The 17,428-nt window shown below is 37.8% G+C and overlaps 2 protein-coding genes across 2 annotated transcripts; one reads left to right on the top strand and one right to left on the bottom strand.

Moving 5' to 3' along the window:
* The first annotated feature begins 322 nt into the window (after nucleotides 1-322).
* On the top strand, nucleotides 323-7,964 carry LOC104235524 (mitogen-activated protein kinase 15). The gene is made up of 10 exons (XM_009789311.2): nucleotides 323-941; nucleotides 1,723-2,131; nucleotides 2,254-2,381; nucleotides 2,491-2,550; nucleotides 2,675-2,824; nucleotides 2,910-3,065; nucleotides 3,158-3,369; nucleotides 5,427-5,534; nucleotides 5,699-5,859; nucleotides 7,135-7,964. Exons 1-10 carry the CDS (start codon nucleotides 918-920, stop codon nucleotides 7,425-7,427), a joined length of 1,701 nt encoding a protein of 566 aa, XP_009787613.1. The 5' UTR covers nucleotides 323-917; the 3' UTR covers nucleotides 7,428-7,964.
* Nucleotides 7,965-8,734: 770 nt separating this feature from the next.
* LOC104235523 (BTB/POZ and MATH domain-containing protein 2-like) lies at nucleotides 8,735-17,037 on the bottom strand. The gene is made up of 4 exons (XM_009789310.2): nucleotides 16,223-17,037; nucleotides 13,110-13,458; nucleotides 10,053-10,329; nucleotides 8,735-9,380 (listed from the first exon to the last, which is right to left on the bottom strand). Exons 1-4 carry the CDS (start codon nucleotides 16,639-16,641, stop codon nucleotides 9,202-9,204), a joined length of 1,224 nt encoding a protein of 407 aa, XP_009787612.1. The 5' UTR covers nucleotides 16,642-17,037; the 3' UTR covers nucleotides 8,735-9,201.
* Nucleotides 17,038-17,428: the final 391 nt, after the last annotated feature.

Here is a 17,428-nt window from a genome sequence, read left to right as displayed (position 1 = left end):
GGCCTCTTTAGTCTTTATCAAGATCACAATATGCCCCCATTTAGCAACCAAAAGACCACAATTAATAAATAAATATAGGAGTAACTAAGATTTTTTCAGTTGTTCAAGAGAAAAAAAATCAAACCAACCACTTTACCAAATCTATTCTAAATTATCAAGCAATTTGAGAAGTCCAAATCCAAAAATGCTCCCCAACCACTAGATTGTTTGCAAAATCTTGGTAATATAACGGTAATGTGGTGAAAGAATATTCAGTGGCAGTTGTGTCTTTTTCCCCAAAAGAACACAAAGTTATTAATAGGGTCCCCAAAGTTTCATGGATAGAAATTTTCCAATCTAAATTTTCCTATTTCCCTTCTCTCTCAAAAAAAAAAAAAAAACTTCAAGAAACGGTAGAGACCATTTCTCAAAGATATTCCCTTTCTCTCTGTCTGGGTGTTTCCAAGATCTGATTTTTACTCACTTTCTCTCACTAAAGATTGGATCTTTACATAGTTATTTTCAGTTTTCAACTTTGGCATTGTTGTACATGTAATAGAGATCATTGACAACTGTTGTTTTTTTGAGCTTTTTATTTATTAGTGGAGCATTTAATAAAAGCACTTTCATTTCCAGCTATACCCCAGAATTTGTTGTCATATAGTGCTTCCCACACACTCCTTTTTTTAACTCATTATTGGATCTTGAAATCTTGAACAAAGTTTCCATTTTTGCCCTTGCTGTTCTGATTTGGGGTTTTTACTGCAAGATTTTTGGTGGGTCTTGTTTGAATCTGATCATTTTAGCGGTATTTTTGGTTTCTTGAAGTTTGTTGATTGATTCTTGGAGGTTTTGTTTGAGCTACTTTTGTGATAAGGCGTTTGGCCTTTACTTATTGCTACCTGTGGTTTGTGGGTTTAATGCTTGCCACCTGAAATATGCAGCCTGATCAGAGGAAAAAGGTAAGACTCTATAAGTAGTATGCTAGAATCAGTTACAGCAATAACCTAGTTGTTGTAACACTTAGATTTATTGTTCCTTTCTTAATAGTAGTGATTGTTGCTTGAGGGGGGGGGGTGTGTGTGTTCTTTTATGCTTTAGAAAGTTCACATAATGATGTGATCTTCTGATTGGCTACCAACTTTAAATTCGGCCAATCTATTTTTTAATGACAGTGGTGTTCGGTCCAGCTTGCACCTTGACTATTCTATTAGATATCTACTGCCTACTATCAGCACAGGTACCGGGTAACTCTGCCAACCAAGGCTTAGGAAGATGGGAAGGAATCACCTAGTGGTTCTTGCCTCTGCTAGGATCGGCCAATCATTTATCTGATTTAGGACATTTGGTTGGAGGATTAAAATATTGATAGTTGTATGATTTAGGAACCTAGCTAAGTGGTAACTGGATCTTCTTTTCGTGCTTTGATATGTGGTGAGGTCTAAGGCTAAGTGGAATGTCAGACCTTATAAATGTATCACTATGGTACTATGCAAGTTAAAATATGATCCAAGCCAATCGAGAAACAGTTGTGGAGTGAAACAAATAGTTTAACTTGTATGGTTTTGATCAAATGGAACGATTGAATTGTTCCGTAGCTTGTGCAGGTTGGAATAGCATAGCTGTACACTTCGAAACATTTCTATTACGAGATAATGTGTTGTAGCAATTAAAGTATTGTATAAGATCCATTTTTTGACAGGTCTTGTAATTCATCTTGTGAATTATTATATGAATATGCAGGGGTCTGCAGATGTAGATTTCTTCACTGAATATGGTGAAGGGAGCCGATACAAAATCGAGGAAGTGATTGGTAAAGGTAGCTATGGTGTTGTCTGCTCTGCATATGATACCCATCTAGGGGAAAAAGTTGCAATCAAGAAGATAAACGACATCTTTGAACATGTCTCTGATGCCACACGTATCCTTCGCGAGATCAAGCTTCTTAGGCTTCTTCGTCATCCAGATATAGTGGAAATTAAGCATATCTTGTTGCCTCCTTCTCGGAGAGAATTCAAGGACATCTATGTTGTCTTTGAACTCATGGAATCCGATTTGCATCAAGTCATTAAAGCAAATGATGATCTGACGCCGGAACATTATCAATTTTTTCTTTATCAGCTCCTTCGAGGGCTAAAATATATACACACAGGTTTGTATGCATTGTGCATTAATTACTACTGACTTTCCTCCACAAAGGACATTTTTATATACTTAGACATTTACATAAAATTTCCAATTCTAATAATGCCTCTATATTGGAATATTATGCAGCTAATGTCTTTCACCGTGACCTGAAACCCAAAAATATATTAGCAAATGCCGACTGCAAGCTCAAGATCTGTGACTTTGGTCTTGCAAGAGTGGCCTTCAATGACACTCCAACAGCTATATTTTGGACAGTATGCTTCTTAATGCTCTGTGCAAAACTTTAACGTTGAAACATAGTTCTATTAATGAGCTTAGCAGAACATGTGACATCTAACATGATCTGATTTATTGTTCCTGTAGGATTATGTTGCCACGAGGTGGTATAGGGCTCCCGAATTGTGTGGATCATTTTTCTCTAAGGTGTGAATATACAATTTTCTGCTTTAGATAATTGTTCTGATCTATTGGTGAATTAGCTATGGGTTTCTTCATTTGTTATGATAACAGCACATTCTAAGACAACATTATTGTGACTTCTCCTCAGTATACACCAGCAATTGATATATGGAGCATTGGATGCATATTTGCAGAACTATTAACTGGGAAGCCTCTCTTTCCGGGTAAAAATGTGGTTCATCAATTAGACTTGATGACCGATCTGTTGGGCACACCATCTCCAGAATCCATTGCCAGGGTATGTTCCAACATGTTTCCTGGAACTCAAGATGTTTTACTCTGATAGCTTTGTGGCTAATATATGGTTGATTATCTGCCTATAGATAAGAAATGAAAAGGCTCGGAGGTATTTGAGCAGTATGCGTAAGAAAAAGCCTGTGCCTTTCTCCCATAAATTTCCGCATGCAGATCCCCTTGCACTTCGTTTGCTAGAAAAGATGCTTGCTTTTGATCCTAAGGATCGTCCTACTGCAGAAGAGGTACAAATACACTATGTCTATCTGTTTCCAAAAAGTTGCATTTTTTGCGACTCCAGCTCTTAACAGGGCCTTTATTCTTGTTCAAAATTCAGGCGCTTGCAGATCCATATTTCAGGAATCTGGCCAAAGTGGAAAGAGAACCTTCTGCTCAACCTGTTACAAAAATGGAGTTTGAATTTGAAAGGCGAAGGGTGACAAAGGAGGATGTGAGGGAGCTAATATACAGAGAAATTCTTGAATACCATCCAAAGATGTTGAAGGAGTTCTTAGAGGGGCAGGAACCAACAAATTTCATGTACCCAAGGTACATTTGGCTCGAACTGAGTTTTTCGTCTTGTCTTTGAACTTGTGTATTACATGGTTTTCTTCGCATTCATACCTCTTATATTGCATGTGCATGTCAATGAATTCATATATTGCATCTATATATTATGTTTAAGTTCCAGTATTGCAACTCAGGTGGCATGGCCACGACGTCGTGTTCTCTTAGAAAGGTGGATAGAGTTGAAAAGCTTCACTATGTCTATTTAACCTCATTTCCTTTACATGAAGTCTTCTCCGTCATTCTCTTTCTTTCTTCTGTTTCGTTTCTGCTATTTTCTTAGTTAATTATAGTGCTGATCTCTTCCATTTCGCATGAATGTTTACCTTTGCTTAGACTTAATAATCAATGTAGTTCTAGGTTAAACTGCTTTATTTGCATTGTGAATCAGAGCAGACTTCTCCTCCTTGGGGTAGTTCAGAGTTCAAAGGAACTCTTAACTTCAATTTCAAGGTAGACAAACTTTGAGAACTCTTCTAATAAAGGATTAATAGGAGTGGTTCTTGTCTTGTTTTCCTCTTGCGATTTGATACAGTAGTTCTAGTTCATGCAATCAGCTTTGACCTAGAAAGGTGTAAATCTAGATTTGTTGTACTCTAGGACGGTCTTGGAATGAAACCAACCCTGTTCCATATGATGGCATGTATTGTTTTATTTTGAAGGTAATTCATATGGATCTATAAACTTCCCATTTTCGGATGTGGTAGTATCCTGATCGACCCTCATTTTGCCAATCACAAGTATTACTCCCTACGTTTCAATTTAGATGAGGTAGTTTGACTCGGCACGAAGTTTAAGAAGAAAAAAAGACTTTTGAAATATGTGGCTTTAGGGATAAAAGTTTTGTGAGGCCATGAAATTTGTATGGTTATAAAAGCTTCTCATTAAGGGTAAAATGAAGAGTTTAAAGTTGAATTATTTCCAATTGTAGAAATGTGTCATTCTCTTTGGAACGTACTAATAAGGAAAGTGTGTCATCTAAATTGAAACAGAGGGAGTAGAATTACTCCCTACGTTTCAATTTAGATGAGGTAGTTTGACTCGGCACGGAGTTTAAGAAGAAAAAAAGACTTTTGAAATATGTGGTCTTAAAAGCTTTAGGGATAAAAGTTTTGTGGGGCCATGAAATTTGTATGGTTATAAAAGCTTTTCATCAAGGGTAAAATGGGTAAAATGAAGAGTTTAAAGTTGAATTATTTCCAATTGTAGAAATGTGTCATTCTTTTTGGAACGTACTAATAAGGAAAGTGTGTCATCTAAATTGAAACAGAGGGAGTAGAATTCATGTACAACAACATATGCCCAGTGAATTTCCACAAGTGGGGTCTGGGGAGGGCAAGATGTCCGCAGCCTTACCCCTACTCTTGAAGGCCCGAGAGACAAGTATTATCATTCATCTGCCTGATAAAAACCATTGTGGTTCATCTGACAATTTGCTTGAGAAAGATGTACATCTAAATCAATCTTTACCAGGAAAAGAGATACAACTCAGAAATGGCCAACTTTAGAAGCTTACAAAGAGAGGGCAAAGATGGCACTTCGACTTAAGTTTTCTCATTATCTCAAGAAGTTAAACTTGATACTATTGTAGGCATGTCCCAAGAATGACTGGTGTACTTGATTCTCTCCGTGACCAGTCATGTCAAGCTTATTATTAATCGTCTGTTCTTTTATCAAGCCTCAATCTGGCTGCTTTTAACCCTCTAGAAAACCTTTCTCTTAGAGAAACCTATCATTTCTGGCTTATTCGTACTCATCCTTAGCTAGCTGCAGTACAAAATTTATGGAGGGGGGCCATGGGTTATTGAGAAAATTTGGTGGCAACCGTAATATTCTTCTATGGTACATATAACATATCAGCGCTAACTTAGTCCTATATAGATAAACTCGCTATTACTTAGAAAAATATCATAAGAGGGTATTATACACTGTAGTTTCTTTTAAGAAACAGAATTTGGTTGCGTTGGAGTAGCGAGTTTCCGATTTGTTTCTCTTTGTTGTCTATTAGATCACTGATAGTTTCTTCTGTCTCTCCCCAGTGCCGTTGACAAATTCAAGAAACAATTTGCATATCTTGAAGAGCATTATGGAAAAGGAGGAGGGGCTGTTGCTCCGCCTGAGAGGCAGCACTCATCATCCCTACCCAGGTTAGTCCCCGGCAGTCATGCTAGTTGTTCAAATTCCTTTCTCCTTTGACTATTTTTGTTACTTCTCCTAGCTTTTCCCATTTAAGAAATGTCCTGCAAGTTTTGGTTATCAGATATTTCTCAATTCTTGCACAACTTTAGCCACTGATAAATTTTGGATACAGGGCTTGTGTATTATATTCAGATAATTCAGTGCAAAATCCAGTTGAAGTTGCAAATGATCTTTCTAAGTGCTCTATCAAAGAAGGCGAGAAACCACATGTAGACCGGAGTTCAATGATCCCCATGACAAGGCTGCCTCTCCAAGTTCCCCAGAATGTTCAAGGTTTGATTTCACTAGTTTGCTAACACTTCTAGTTAGCGTCCAATATTCCGATCTCTTTTCATATTTTAAATGCTAGAAGTATGTTTTCCTGAGACTAGTACTTAATGTGTTTCCGGGAGTACTATTCAATTTTTCTCTTTTGATTGTTGCCAGCTATAAAAATTAGCATTCCCTTTTCGTATTGATGATGGTGTATGCACTCATGATTATATTCTTTCTTCTGCATTGAAATTGGGAAAGACATATTGGGATGCTGCAATTCCTTGTGAATTGTTAATGAATTAGCATATGCAAATGATTTGATGGATATCTACATATGTAAAACTTGGAAACCTGGAAAAGACAGGTGAAACACTGTCTTGCCAAAATTGTGAGCACAGAAGTAGTACTCCTCCATCTCAGGTGTCTGGCATGGTCCAGTTTACCCAGAAGTTGTTTAGGAAGAGAGTCCATAGATGTCTTACTGTAGCGTAATGCAAAATAGTTGCTTGATGTTCTCCGGCCGTTTTTCCACATCGATAGCCTCTGCTGCAGAGCTGAATTCCTCTTCTCTGGAATTTCTCTTTTGTCAAACATGCTTGGTGAACTACACATCTAAGAGAAAGAAGCCCCTTATGTGGTACTTCGGACTTCTAAATTGTCATCTCTGTTACAGTAAGAGATTTGTAGCAGAATTTCACTGTGAACACCGCTTTCCTCTTTTATTTCCACCCCAAAATGACCTTTGCATCAGATAACTCTTTGCCTTCTTCAAGGGTCTTAAAAGATTCTGCAACCTCCTCCAGCTCCCAATCATCCAGGTTCCGTCTGAACCTTATATCCCAACCATCCGCAGATTTTGCGATGGGCTAAAATCTGTGTTAGCGGACAGGGTGAATAGTTGGGGAAATTATTCTTTCAAAGGGGTATGTCACCAATCCTATTGTCTAGCCAGACTGAAATCCTTCTGCCGTTTTCCAATTTTGAAGCCAATTCTTTTATTAAATTCAGGCCACAAAGCCCTAATATACTTCCAACCTCCCACTCATGAGGCACTAATACTGTGTCATCAAGGATGAAGTTAGTTTCACTAGTGAGAAACTCTACGTCAAGTTCTGTTCTCTTCTGGCTCATTAGTATTCTTCTAAACGGAAAACAGATAGATAAGACTGATACATGATGCCGTACTGCGCATACCCTAGTTGTATAGAAGAGAAACATCACTATTTAAGCGATATGAGGTTGCTTTAATGCTTAGGAAAGTGTTATTTATTAACAAGAGGAATTGTCATGCAGGTGGTGCTGCAAGACCGGGGAGGGTCGTTAGTTCAGTGATGCGCTACAACAACTGTGGAGCAGCAGTGACGGCAGCAGAGGTCATTGAACAGCGGAAAATTGCAAGGAACCCTGGTGGTCCGACTCAATATCCCATTTCTAATGCTTCATACCCTAGAAGACATCCCAGCTGTAAAAATGAAAGGGGTGAAGATAGTAGTGATGGTTCCAATGGTGTGCAGCCAAAACCTGAACAGTACATGGCAAGAAAAGTTGCTGCAGCTCCAGGTGGACCTGGTAGTCAATGGTATTAAATTTATGGGATCTCCGATTAACCATCTCACACTCAGCTTCCCAGTTCAGCCATGTACTAAGCTGACATTCCGGAAGGATGGTTCACTCATAAAACACACCAAATCCAAGTTAATTTGACTGTCAGCCATAAGTTATCAGCAACGCCAAGTTCAGCATTGCTTGGTAATTGATGCGAGGCGAGCACTTGAACTTGAAGAGTCCTAATATGTGATTTTGGTGGGTTCAGATGTCTATGTACAACTCGTCACTTGTATTCCTTAACTTTAAAGGTTCAAACATGGATTCTCCTCCATGACCCCACTCATGCTCTGTGATTGGGATAGAAATAGTAGCACTGATAAAGGTGGATGTTGGTATCTGATGTCAAGAACTACTGGTATCAGTTACTTCTTCATGTTTCTTTTTTCTTTTCCCCTCCCTTTATTCTTTGCAAAAATATTGTAGACACGCTACTTTGTTATGACTAAGACAATGATAATCTTAACGTGTAACCTGTAACATTCTTTAGTTAAATAAGGACCTCTATGTTTCTATTCCTCCTGGACTCATCCGTAAAGCACAACAGGTGACATGATATTTTTGCTTTGAATCATATGCCTGATCTGCCTGCCTGCCATGGTGATGCGATGCAGTTCTGAAACTTGTTTTTTCTTCTGAATCCCTCTTTTGAGGCAATGTTGACTTGGATGTAACACTATACATGTTTCAATCTATATCTTCTGGATCCCTCCTTTTAAGTTGATGTGAACTTGTATGTGACTAACAAGACATGTTGCAATCAAGATCAGTCACTCATCTATGCTTAATTCCAAATCAGTAGGCATCAGCTACGTCAATCCTCAATTACTCATTCTGCTTTATTCAGGCTGGTTTAATTCCAACGCTACATATAGCTGTGCAACATACGCTCAACTAGTTTAATCCAATTAGTTTCACCTCTGTGAATCCTTTTAGTGTATCTTCCATTTGAATATTCTGATTTCATTTTCTTCTTCTTTTGATTTCATTTTCTTCCAATCTTCGTCAAGTTTGCATGAATTCTTGATGATTCAAGGTCAGAAAGCAATTGTGCAATTTGCATATTTCAATCAGTGTCTTGGTCACATTCTGATGCATGGTGATCGATCAGTACACATCTGTGGACTTCCATACTTTGCCGCTAGTGCATGAGGATATTTTGCATCACATTTCAGATAGCTGACGCAAAATTCCAAGTCAATTTCTTGACAAAATCATCGTTGAGGTAGGCCAGTCGCAGGGATTTTAATTTCCCAACTTCTGCAGAAACAAGTGTTGCACTGAAATAGAAAGGAATAAAACACTTCATATTTGAATAACAGTAGAAACCGGAATATCCATCATCAATCATACATGAGAGTCGAGACAGGACACCAAACTCAGACCAGTGAGCGAAATTTGCTCAACTTGACAATATTACAATCTTCAGAATAAAAAGGGAAAGAAAGAAATCACACTATACCAGCATCAACCGCTGCTTAGACTCACACAACTGTTGACTTCGTCCTAAAATGAGAACATTTAAGCACCTACTACACATATTGCAGGCACCTCCTCATCCACCCTAGGTTAAAGGTCCATTTGCTCAGAAACAGAACAATATGAGTGACCAACGAAAGCATTCCCAGACTATATGCACTTTGGTAATAAAACTAGTAATAGAATCAATAACTGTACCAATTGGAACTGTTAAAAAAATTTGATGACAATGTCATTATAAATTGCTACACAGCATCAAATATGGAAACCTTGCACTCAATAAATCCTTTGCTTCACTCTTCTTCCATTCACATCAGTGCCATCTAGAATGTGTCCACCGTGCACATAAGAAATGATTGCATGTTCATTCATCCCAGCGACATACTTCAGCAATTCTGTGATGACAGACGGACAACTCTCCTTCAAGTGATCAAATCCCTCTGATTGCATCACAGCTGAAAACAGATAAAAACCAGTCAAAGATGCATTTAACAGGCCAGATCAAATCCCTCCGATTGCATTAGAGCTTAAACAAATAGAAAACCAGACAAAGATTATTTAACAGGGACAAATAGCTGATTGCCTGCAGGATAAATGTAAAACAAATAGCAGAAGAGCAGACATATGACATCTAGCCAAAAGTTTGTTTTGACAGCAGTGTAAACATGATCTTTACAGCAAAACATCCAACCAGGAAAAGATCTTTTGATAGCCCATTCACAAATTATTCACTTTGCCCTAGGAACAATTGCAAGGCTTCAGTGCAGAAAAGTGAAAGACGTCAATTCTGCAAAGTACTATATAGCAAATATGAAATACATAAAAAGACTAAGATACTAGCAAGCGCAAGATCACCAATAGGTGAGTAGAATCTCCAGTAGAGGAAAATATTGGGATGTGTTTGCTTGGTGGCTTAATTGGCAAAGGTGAAAAGCGCACTCAAAAAGTCGAGCAAGATATTCATATAATAACCAGGCTGAAACAACCTTTCACATCAAGCCATATAAAGAGACCACACAGAAATCAATATACTTCTCCAAGAGTTTTCACTATGATGAATTGGTTGCTAATATAAAAAACACCGATAGATGAGTAGTTATCCAATCAATAGGCGTCGAATACTTCACCTTTCAAGTTTTCAGGCAACGCAATGAACTTAAGACACACAGATTTCAGTTGGACACAATGATGCTGATCTGCCAAAGCTAAAGTTGTAGCAACGGTGTTGATTGTAACATCTTCGCAAAGCTTAGCCTCACAAAGTGCTCTCAATCTCTCAAGACCATACTGGTCAGCTGCAGCAAGCAGATGCTGAGCCATCAAAGTGACTGCCCATTTTGTATCGAGACCCACAAGCTCTTGTAAATCAGGAAGGGCATCCCAATAGATGAAGTGGAGCAACGCCTGGGAAAAAGCAAAAAAAGAAAGTTTTATCAGATAAAACAAAACTATGTCTTTGTACCAAACAAGTTGGGGTCGACTATATGAATCCTCACTGAATACTCCCATTTAAATTCATATCAGACGCCAAAATTAAAAAAATACTAATAACAAATCAGAGATGCCAAGTTCACTACTCCCAAACTTAGAAAAAATAAGCAATAATAATGACGAAGCAGCTATTTGATGACAAAATCTAGGCAGAGGTCTCAGGTTCAAACCCCACTAAGTTATTTCTTCTCATCTGTCCAAGCCTTGGTGGACTTGCTGGTGGGACGTGGCAGGTATCCCGTAGAATTAGTCGAGGGAAAAACAATATGCAAAGCCAGATTACTAGAGCCAAAAACACCATAACCAACATAGAAACATTAGGAAATATAACAGGGGAGATGCACAACAACCCCCAGGGCCCGCCGGTACCTTAGGTGTTTTGAGCTCAACTCCATTATTGCAAGCCAAGCTCACAAAGCTCCGATACAATATTTTTGAACTCATTTGGCTCGGTGAAACAATGTAGCCCCCCCCCCCCCAATTCTCACATAATATTAATCCTAAAGAAAATATTTTTTTTTAGTTCGTGAGCACAGAAGAAGCTCGAGCAACACAAGCTCGGCTCCCTTAACGTGTTCGGCCAAAATTGAGTTCAAGCTTAGCTCATATAATAACGCAATCTTTCGCCACCAGTTCTGCTAATTCATGGCTCTAACCTCACTGCTGCTAGTATGGAACAACGCTATTGCTTCTTGCCACTACCTGCTTTACATGTATTTTTTCTTTAATAGTAGTAGTATCTACACCAATTTGCACAGCTTGACTATTCTAGTGATTGCGTGCTACCTTCCACCAACACATGTATTGGGTAACTCTATCCACCAAGTTTAGGCAAATGGAAAGATGAGCCTTTGCTGAGATTTGAACCCTGGTCTCCAAGGTTTACACCCGCTTAATTGACTACTAGGCCACACCCTTAGGTGATACTTTACATGTAATTCCACGAGAACAAAAAAAGAATTACAAGAAGAAGAGGATTGATGAGAAGGTCAAGTCCTGTTCTTTCATCCTAATAAACCTAAAGGTAGTGGTGTCAATGGCTTGTTTGAGGCACACAGGAAGCCATAAAGCAAAGTTAAAGCCAGGCTACGTGCTTCGCCTCACTTAGCTGGTGTTTCCATGTAGACACTAAGGTGCTATGTTACGTGCCTCGTGACCTATGGGCTATCTTTAAGAAGGCAGTACTAGACAATAAATATAGTTGGTAAAGCGATGTGTTAATTTTTAAGAACAATATGAAAGAATTTTACTGATCAAGAATTAAAGATTAAATCAAAATATTCAGAAAACTAGCTCCAAAAACATAAAATTGCATCTTTTCATCTAAATCAGAAAGTTAAAATAGTTTCTGGACTTGATTCGCATGATTTTACTTCATAAAGTTCACTTAATTATAGTTATTTCGACTTTTTAGTCCAAATAGTTACTGTAGTATTTGCAGTTCATTTTCCTCTGCATATATATATATATATTTTTTTTTTGTTTTTTCTACTTTTTAACACCTTTCTTTGTTAAAGCCCATGCTTTTTAACTCTGCTTTGCCCTTAAATCGCAACAAAGGTTGGAACTTTTTGCTTCAGACTACTCTCGCAATTAGTAGCTCCGGAAAATTCAATCCCACCCCCCATCACATAAACCCCATTAAACATAAAAATCAAGACCGCAAACTATAATCAACATAGGATTTCAGCTCATCGTACTAAAGTTTAATCTCCTCCCCTTTAACCGACATCTCCATAAGGCACATGCTACCAACTGCAACAACTTCGTAAGCATAGTAGCAAGTGATTCCAACTTGCATGTATGATATGACCCATAGTTTCCCTGATACAATATTTTTTTGAGAAAGGTAACAGAGTACATCATCATTTTGTCCTTTGCATTGTGCAACAACAACAAACACAGTGAGAATCCCACAAGTGGAGTATGGGGAGGGTAGGATGTATGCAGACCTTACCCTACCTTTGTGAAGGTAGAAAGGTTTTTGTCCTTTGCCTTGTGCAACTTCCCATAATTATTTCACAACGAATCATGATAGTAAAATCCTCCTAGAGAGACCTTGTTGAAGTTATAAATAAAAGGGGACAAAAACATTCACCAGTACTTTTTATAAGCAGACTGGCAAAATCTAACATCTAAATACTAATTTGATCACATAATAATGCATGTTAAAGACCATAACACATTTTTGATAGCTTTTCCAAAGCAGTAGTGGAATACAGAAGACTCTAATCCCTAGTTGGCCACCGTCTAGGGATCTTTATTGAGCCAAAATCCAAATTTCAGCACCAATATAAACAAACAACACACATCATATGCTAATACATAGTTTCACCAAAATAGGAGATTAAATATGTGCACATACAATCTCCAAATGTTCTGCTGATAAAAAGTAACCCTGCATATGGTAGCAATAGCAACATATATGGCTCAGGAAGGCAGGTGAAAACAATAAGGTACATGTGACTCATCAGCACAGAAGCCATCAAATCGTGAAGCAAAAAAAAAAAAAGAATAGCTATTAGTTGTATAGCCATGTCATGTATATTTACTGTCATTTTTTTCATTTTTAAATTGGAACACACAACACTTGCAATAACTTAGAGCATTCATGGGCAAAATTCCTCCCTTCATAAAGAATAATACAACAGAATAAGGGTCAACAGACATGTGAAAGAAAGAAGGTTTCAAACCTTGAATACTGGAGCCTGAATTTCTTCAACTTTAATACTTTGTACATTATCTTCTTTCAATGGACCAAAGAGTTGTGCCCTGAACACAGGGGAGCGGGCAGCAAGAACCAACTTGTGTGCAGCAAAAACTTCACCTTCAACTTCAAACTTTATATCTGCTCCCTCTCCACTCTCTAGGAGCTGCCCAAAATGACTTCCAATGTCTGATGGTGGCACAGGCAGGGAGTAAGTCTTCGGTGTTTCATTGTATGATCTGACAACACCAACAGTGCATTGGACCAAGAGACAATCATCTTTCAGATAGTCTGATGTTTCTAATAATGTTCTCCTGAAAAAGCGTTTATATCCCCTACAAAGACAACCATCAAACTGGAAAAGGTCAATAGATGCATTAATGGAAGAAAAAAGCAAAAAAAGAGTACATGTACAAAAGAACTAAATTCCTAAAAAGGAAAAAAGACAGTAAGCTAATAATAAAAGTTCTTTAAATATCCCTATTATAGATTTCGCTACTCCAAAAAGAAGTTCAGTTCTGCTACGAGAAAGTTCTTCCTTCATACATATCTTTCAATAGCAAATGTTCTTCCTACAACTTTTTTCAAGTGCACCATCATCCAATGAAAATGTATAACCCTAAGGATGACACTCACTTTTTTACTTTTTGATAGGCGAAAACTACATTAAGGATGACTACTGGACAATGTAATTTCAAGGCTGGTCCTAATAATTGAGACCGCAGAAGCTAGGAGGTCCAACTTGGGAAGCAGCAAGAGACAATGAAAATACAAGGTAACAGGTTTTGGACAAAAGTGGAAGACACCATTGGATGGCAGAGGAGCAAAAATATATACTGAATGGACAATAATCAAAAGAAGCAAATAAAAAGTATCAACATCTAAAACAATGGAATGGAAAGTCAGGTGTGCAGGAGCATACACATGCCACCTAGAATCACACGAGGAAAACTGTGTAAGAGGGATCTGAATCAATGCTACATTCTAAATGCAAAAGCTTCTGGAGAAAGTTCTCCATTGAAATTGCCAGAAAGGAAGACTTCTAGATTGGAGGGAGAGCTAAAGAGGTTGGAAACATGCAAACAACCATAACAATGAACAAAAGACTAACTCTGATTGTTATGTTAAACTTAGTTTCTGTAGTGGAGATCTCTGAATACGAGACTCATCCTTCGGGTTTCTCTGGACTCCTTGACATGACATGATATTTCTTCGAGGTATATCTCACATGTTTTGTGTACTTGATCATACTAAGACTATACAAAGGTCGCATCCTCCAAAATGCAAGTTCTGCATCACATATTAGGTGGTTGTTGCTTGTAAATTATAACTACTTACCTATAAAAAAGAAAAATCTCACCCTCACCGTAGTTGTACGACAACACTCATTGAAAACTTCTGCTTAAAGGAGATTCCCCTTTGCCGCATAAAGGAGAACAGAATTTGAGCACATCCAGATTTAAATGAACAATGGGAAAGAACCTATAATGCCATCACCTTTTTTTTTTGCTTCGTACTAGAATCAAAAGAATCGTGATGGAATGAGCCTAATGGAGTTAACATGTCTCAACACCTACTAGTCATTCATTGTTTATTTGTGCATCATGGGGTCATATATACCCTGCCCAATAGCACCAATTTGGAATTATTGGGGTTACACTGAAAAGTGATCTTCAATGCAATAGTATTAAAATCAATAGACCACTTATACTGCAAGGAGGGAAGCTCGTTATACAACACTAGAGCCAAAACAGGCCGGATTAGTGGTTAAACGAGAAAGGCAAGCAGACAGCTGCAAATAAAGGACCAAAGTCATAGCATGTTACAGCAAGAATTAGACCAACTTTTTCATGAGCAAAGGGATTAAATCAATATAGCACCAAGTCCTTTTTATTGTACCAGAGTATGGATAACATATGAACTCAAAAAGATTCATCCAACTATTTACAATATGGAATAACTTTTTACACCAAAAATCTAAGTGACACAAAAGGAAGCTTTTCATTCTCCACAATGTTATAAATTTTGAACGCACTATATTTTACCAACTACTTACTCTCAGTGTTCAACTTTAGCTTAGGCACTTCAGCACTAAATTTACATAATTCCAAACATGTACATATACCAACACAGCCCATGATGTACCAACAAAAGATGTTTCTAGACCACCAACCCCTTGCCATCATTGGTGGATCCACCTTAAGTCAAAGTGATGTCAGAAGCTTTCATTGTCATTCAGGTAACTCAAGTCAAAGTGATGTGAGAAGCTTTCATTGTCATAAAGGTAAATTACATTTGGAATGTCTTTAGAGTAACAGTCAAGCGGGTTCAAGCTTCCGCAATGAAACCCCAGCCGCGGCCGGTCAAGTTAGCTCACCATGCTTACTTCTTCATAGCTTGAACACCATTAGAGAAAAACCCAGCTGCACCCTTCTTACAGTTTTATTAAACCCTAACCTATTCACACTAACCCATAAAATACTTTCCCAATCAAATAATTCAAGGACTAGAAATAACCCATATTAATCAATAAGTCAGCTATTCCTCAAGCCAGAAGTACTTGTGGCTTCTGCATCCTATATACACTCTACTTTAGTGGACCTGCTTCATTCCAGCACTAATGATTAGACTTATCCCTGCATATGACATACTGCCTACAACATAAACAAATTCCACTGTATACTAACCCATGATAGCAAAAACAAAAATCAACTACAATTAATAAAAAGTATAGATAAACAACAACAACAACTACGCCTCAGTTTTATCAACCAACTAAGCTGGGTTTGGCTATATGAATGCTAACTGACAATGTTATAGCATGCCAATATTATACAATAAGTACAAATAAACAACAACAACAACAACAACAACAACAACTCCTCAGTCCAAACAAGTTGGGGTCGGCTATATGAACCATGTTATCCCATTCCAATATCATACAATAAGAAGTAAAAATAAACAACAATTACTCCTCAGTCCCAACTAGTTGGGGGTCGGCTATATGAATGCTCACTAACCATGTTACTCCATTTAAACTCATTGCATGCCATTATTATACAATACAATAAAAAGTACAGATGTGCAAGAGAATATTACCACATGCTACCACGATATTTTAGCGTGTAAGGACCCGTCTCAAGCACACGACCAAAGTGGGTATGAACCTTATGCCTCTCATTACCACTCTGATCCATAAGAGACAGCTCAAACAAAGCTCTAACGTCAGTTGCATCACTAGCCAACGCGATAAAAAGCGAGACATAAGTACCATTATCCTCAGCACTTTTACCATCAGGGTAAAAGTAAACAGCCCAAGAATGACCACCCACGGTAAAAATCTCAGAAGTTACATATTTCCCAATTCCCATACCTTTAGATAATGAGTAACCTTCTACCTTGAATTCGTGAGACCCATTAATCGTCTCGATTCGAGATGTCGATGTGGTGGTTGTGGGTTGCGATGATGATGAATTTGGGGATTTTGAAGGTTCCGATGGAACCCTAAATGTGCCCATATGGTGAAAAAGATCGAATTTTGGGGGTTTAACGGGTCGGTGAAATAATCGGTAGAATTGAGGAAAAAGATTGAATTTGTGATGAAATTGAACCAAAAGATTGAATCTTCGGGTTAATGGGACGGTGAGAAATTGGTGGAATTGAGGAAACGATTGAATTTTTGGTGGAATTGAGGAAAAAGATTGAACTTTAGGACTAATGGGTAGGTAAAAATTGGTCGAATTGAGGAAACGGAACGATCAATTGGGTTAATTGATCGGTGAAAATTGGATGGAAATGAAGGAGAGGTTTAGGAAGAGGGAGATGTGAGTTTAGGGTTTTGCGAGATATGGAAAAGGGGTTCCGCGTGAAGGCGAGAGAGAACAAGAAGGTAAAGAGGTGTATTTATAAAGTTCTGTGAATGGCGCATCCAAATTGTTTAATATTAAAAAAAGAAAATATTATTAATATAAGAATATTACGTAATGATCGAGTACTCCATTTAATAAAATTTACCAATTGATAAGTTTTTCTTTTTTTCTTTTGTGAATCGGTTCCATACGTGAGATCTGGAAAACATAGTGTACGCAACCTTAACCCTATACTATAAAGGTAGAGATAATGTTTCCGATAGATCTCAGCTTAAGGAACGGTAAAAATAAAGCAACAAGCAACAACAACAACAATAACAACAACAATGTAATAAGATAATGGAAGTGAGTGACATAACAAATATAAAGAACCAAGAATAAAAGAATATGAGAATTGTACTAGTACTATCGGTAAACCTCGAACAAACTATCAAAT

Source organism: Nicotiana sylvestris, chromosome 1 (assembly GCF_000393655.2).
Source record: "Nicotiana sylvestris chromosome 1, ASM39365v2, whole genome shotgun sequence".
NCBI classification, from domain to species: Eukaryota; Viridiplantae; Streptophyta; class Magnoliopsida; order Solanales; family Solanaceae; genus Nicotiana; species Nicotiana sylvestris.
Note: the sequence above shows the minus strand (reverse complement) of the source record. Positions and strands in the feature narration are given on the sequence as shown.

What these genes read in the sequence shown, in the direction of transcription:
- LOC104235524 (XM_009789311.2), top strand. Translation starts at nt 918, where the DNA reads ATGCAGCCTGATCAGAGGAAAAAG. An exon ending in ACAAATTTCATGTACCCAAG is followed by an intron (nt 3,370 to 5,426) that starts GTACATTTGGCT and finishes GTCTCTCCCCAG; the next exon opens with TGCCGTTGACAAATTCAAGA. An exon ending in CACTCATCATCCCTACCCAG is followed by an intron (nt 5,535 to 5,698) that starts GTTAGTCCCCGG and finishes TTTTGGATACAG; the next exon opens with GGCTTGTGTATTATATTCAG.
- LOC104235523 (XM_009789310.2), bottom strand. Translation starts at nt 16,641, where the DNA reads ATGGGCACATTTAGGGTTCCATCGGAACCTTCAAAATCCCCAAATTCA. An exon ending in AAATATCGTGGTAGCATGTG is followed by an intron (nt 13,459 to 16,222) that starts GTAATATTCTCT and finishes TTGTCTTTGTAG; the next exon opens with GGGATATAAACGCTTTTTCA. An exon ending in GTTGCCTGAAAACTTGAAAG is followed by an intron (nt 9,381 to 10,052) that starts GTGAAGTATTCG and finishes ATCTGTTTTCAG; the next exon opens with CTGTGATGCAATCAGAGGGA.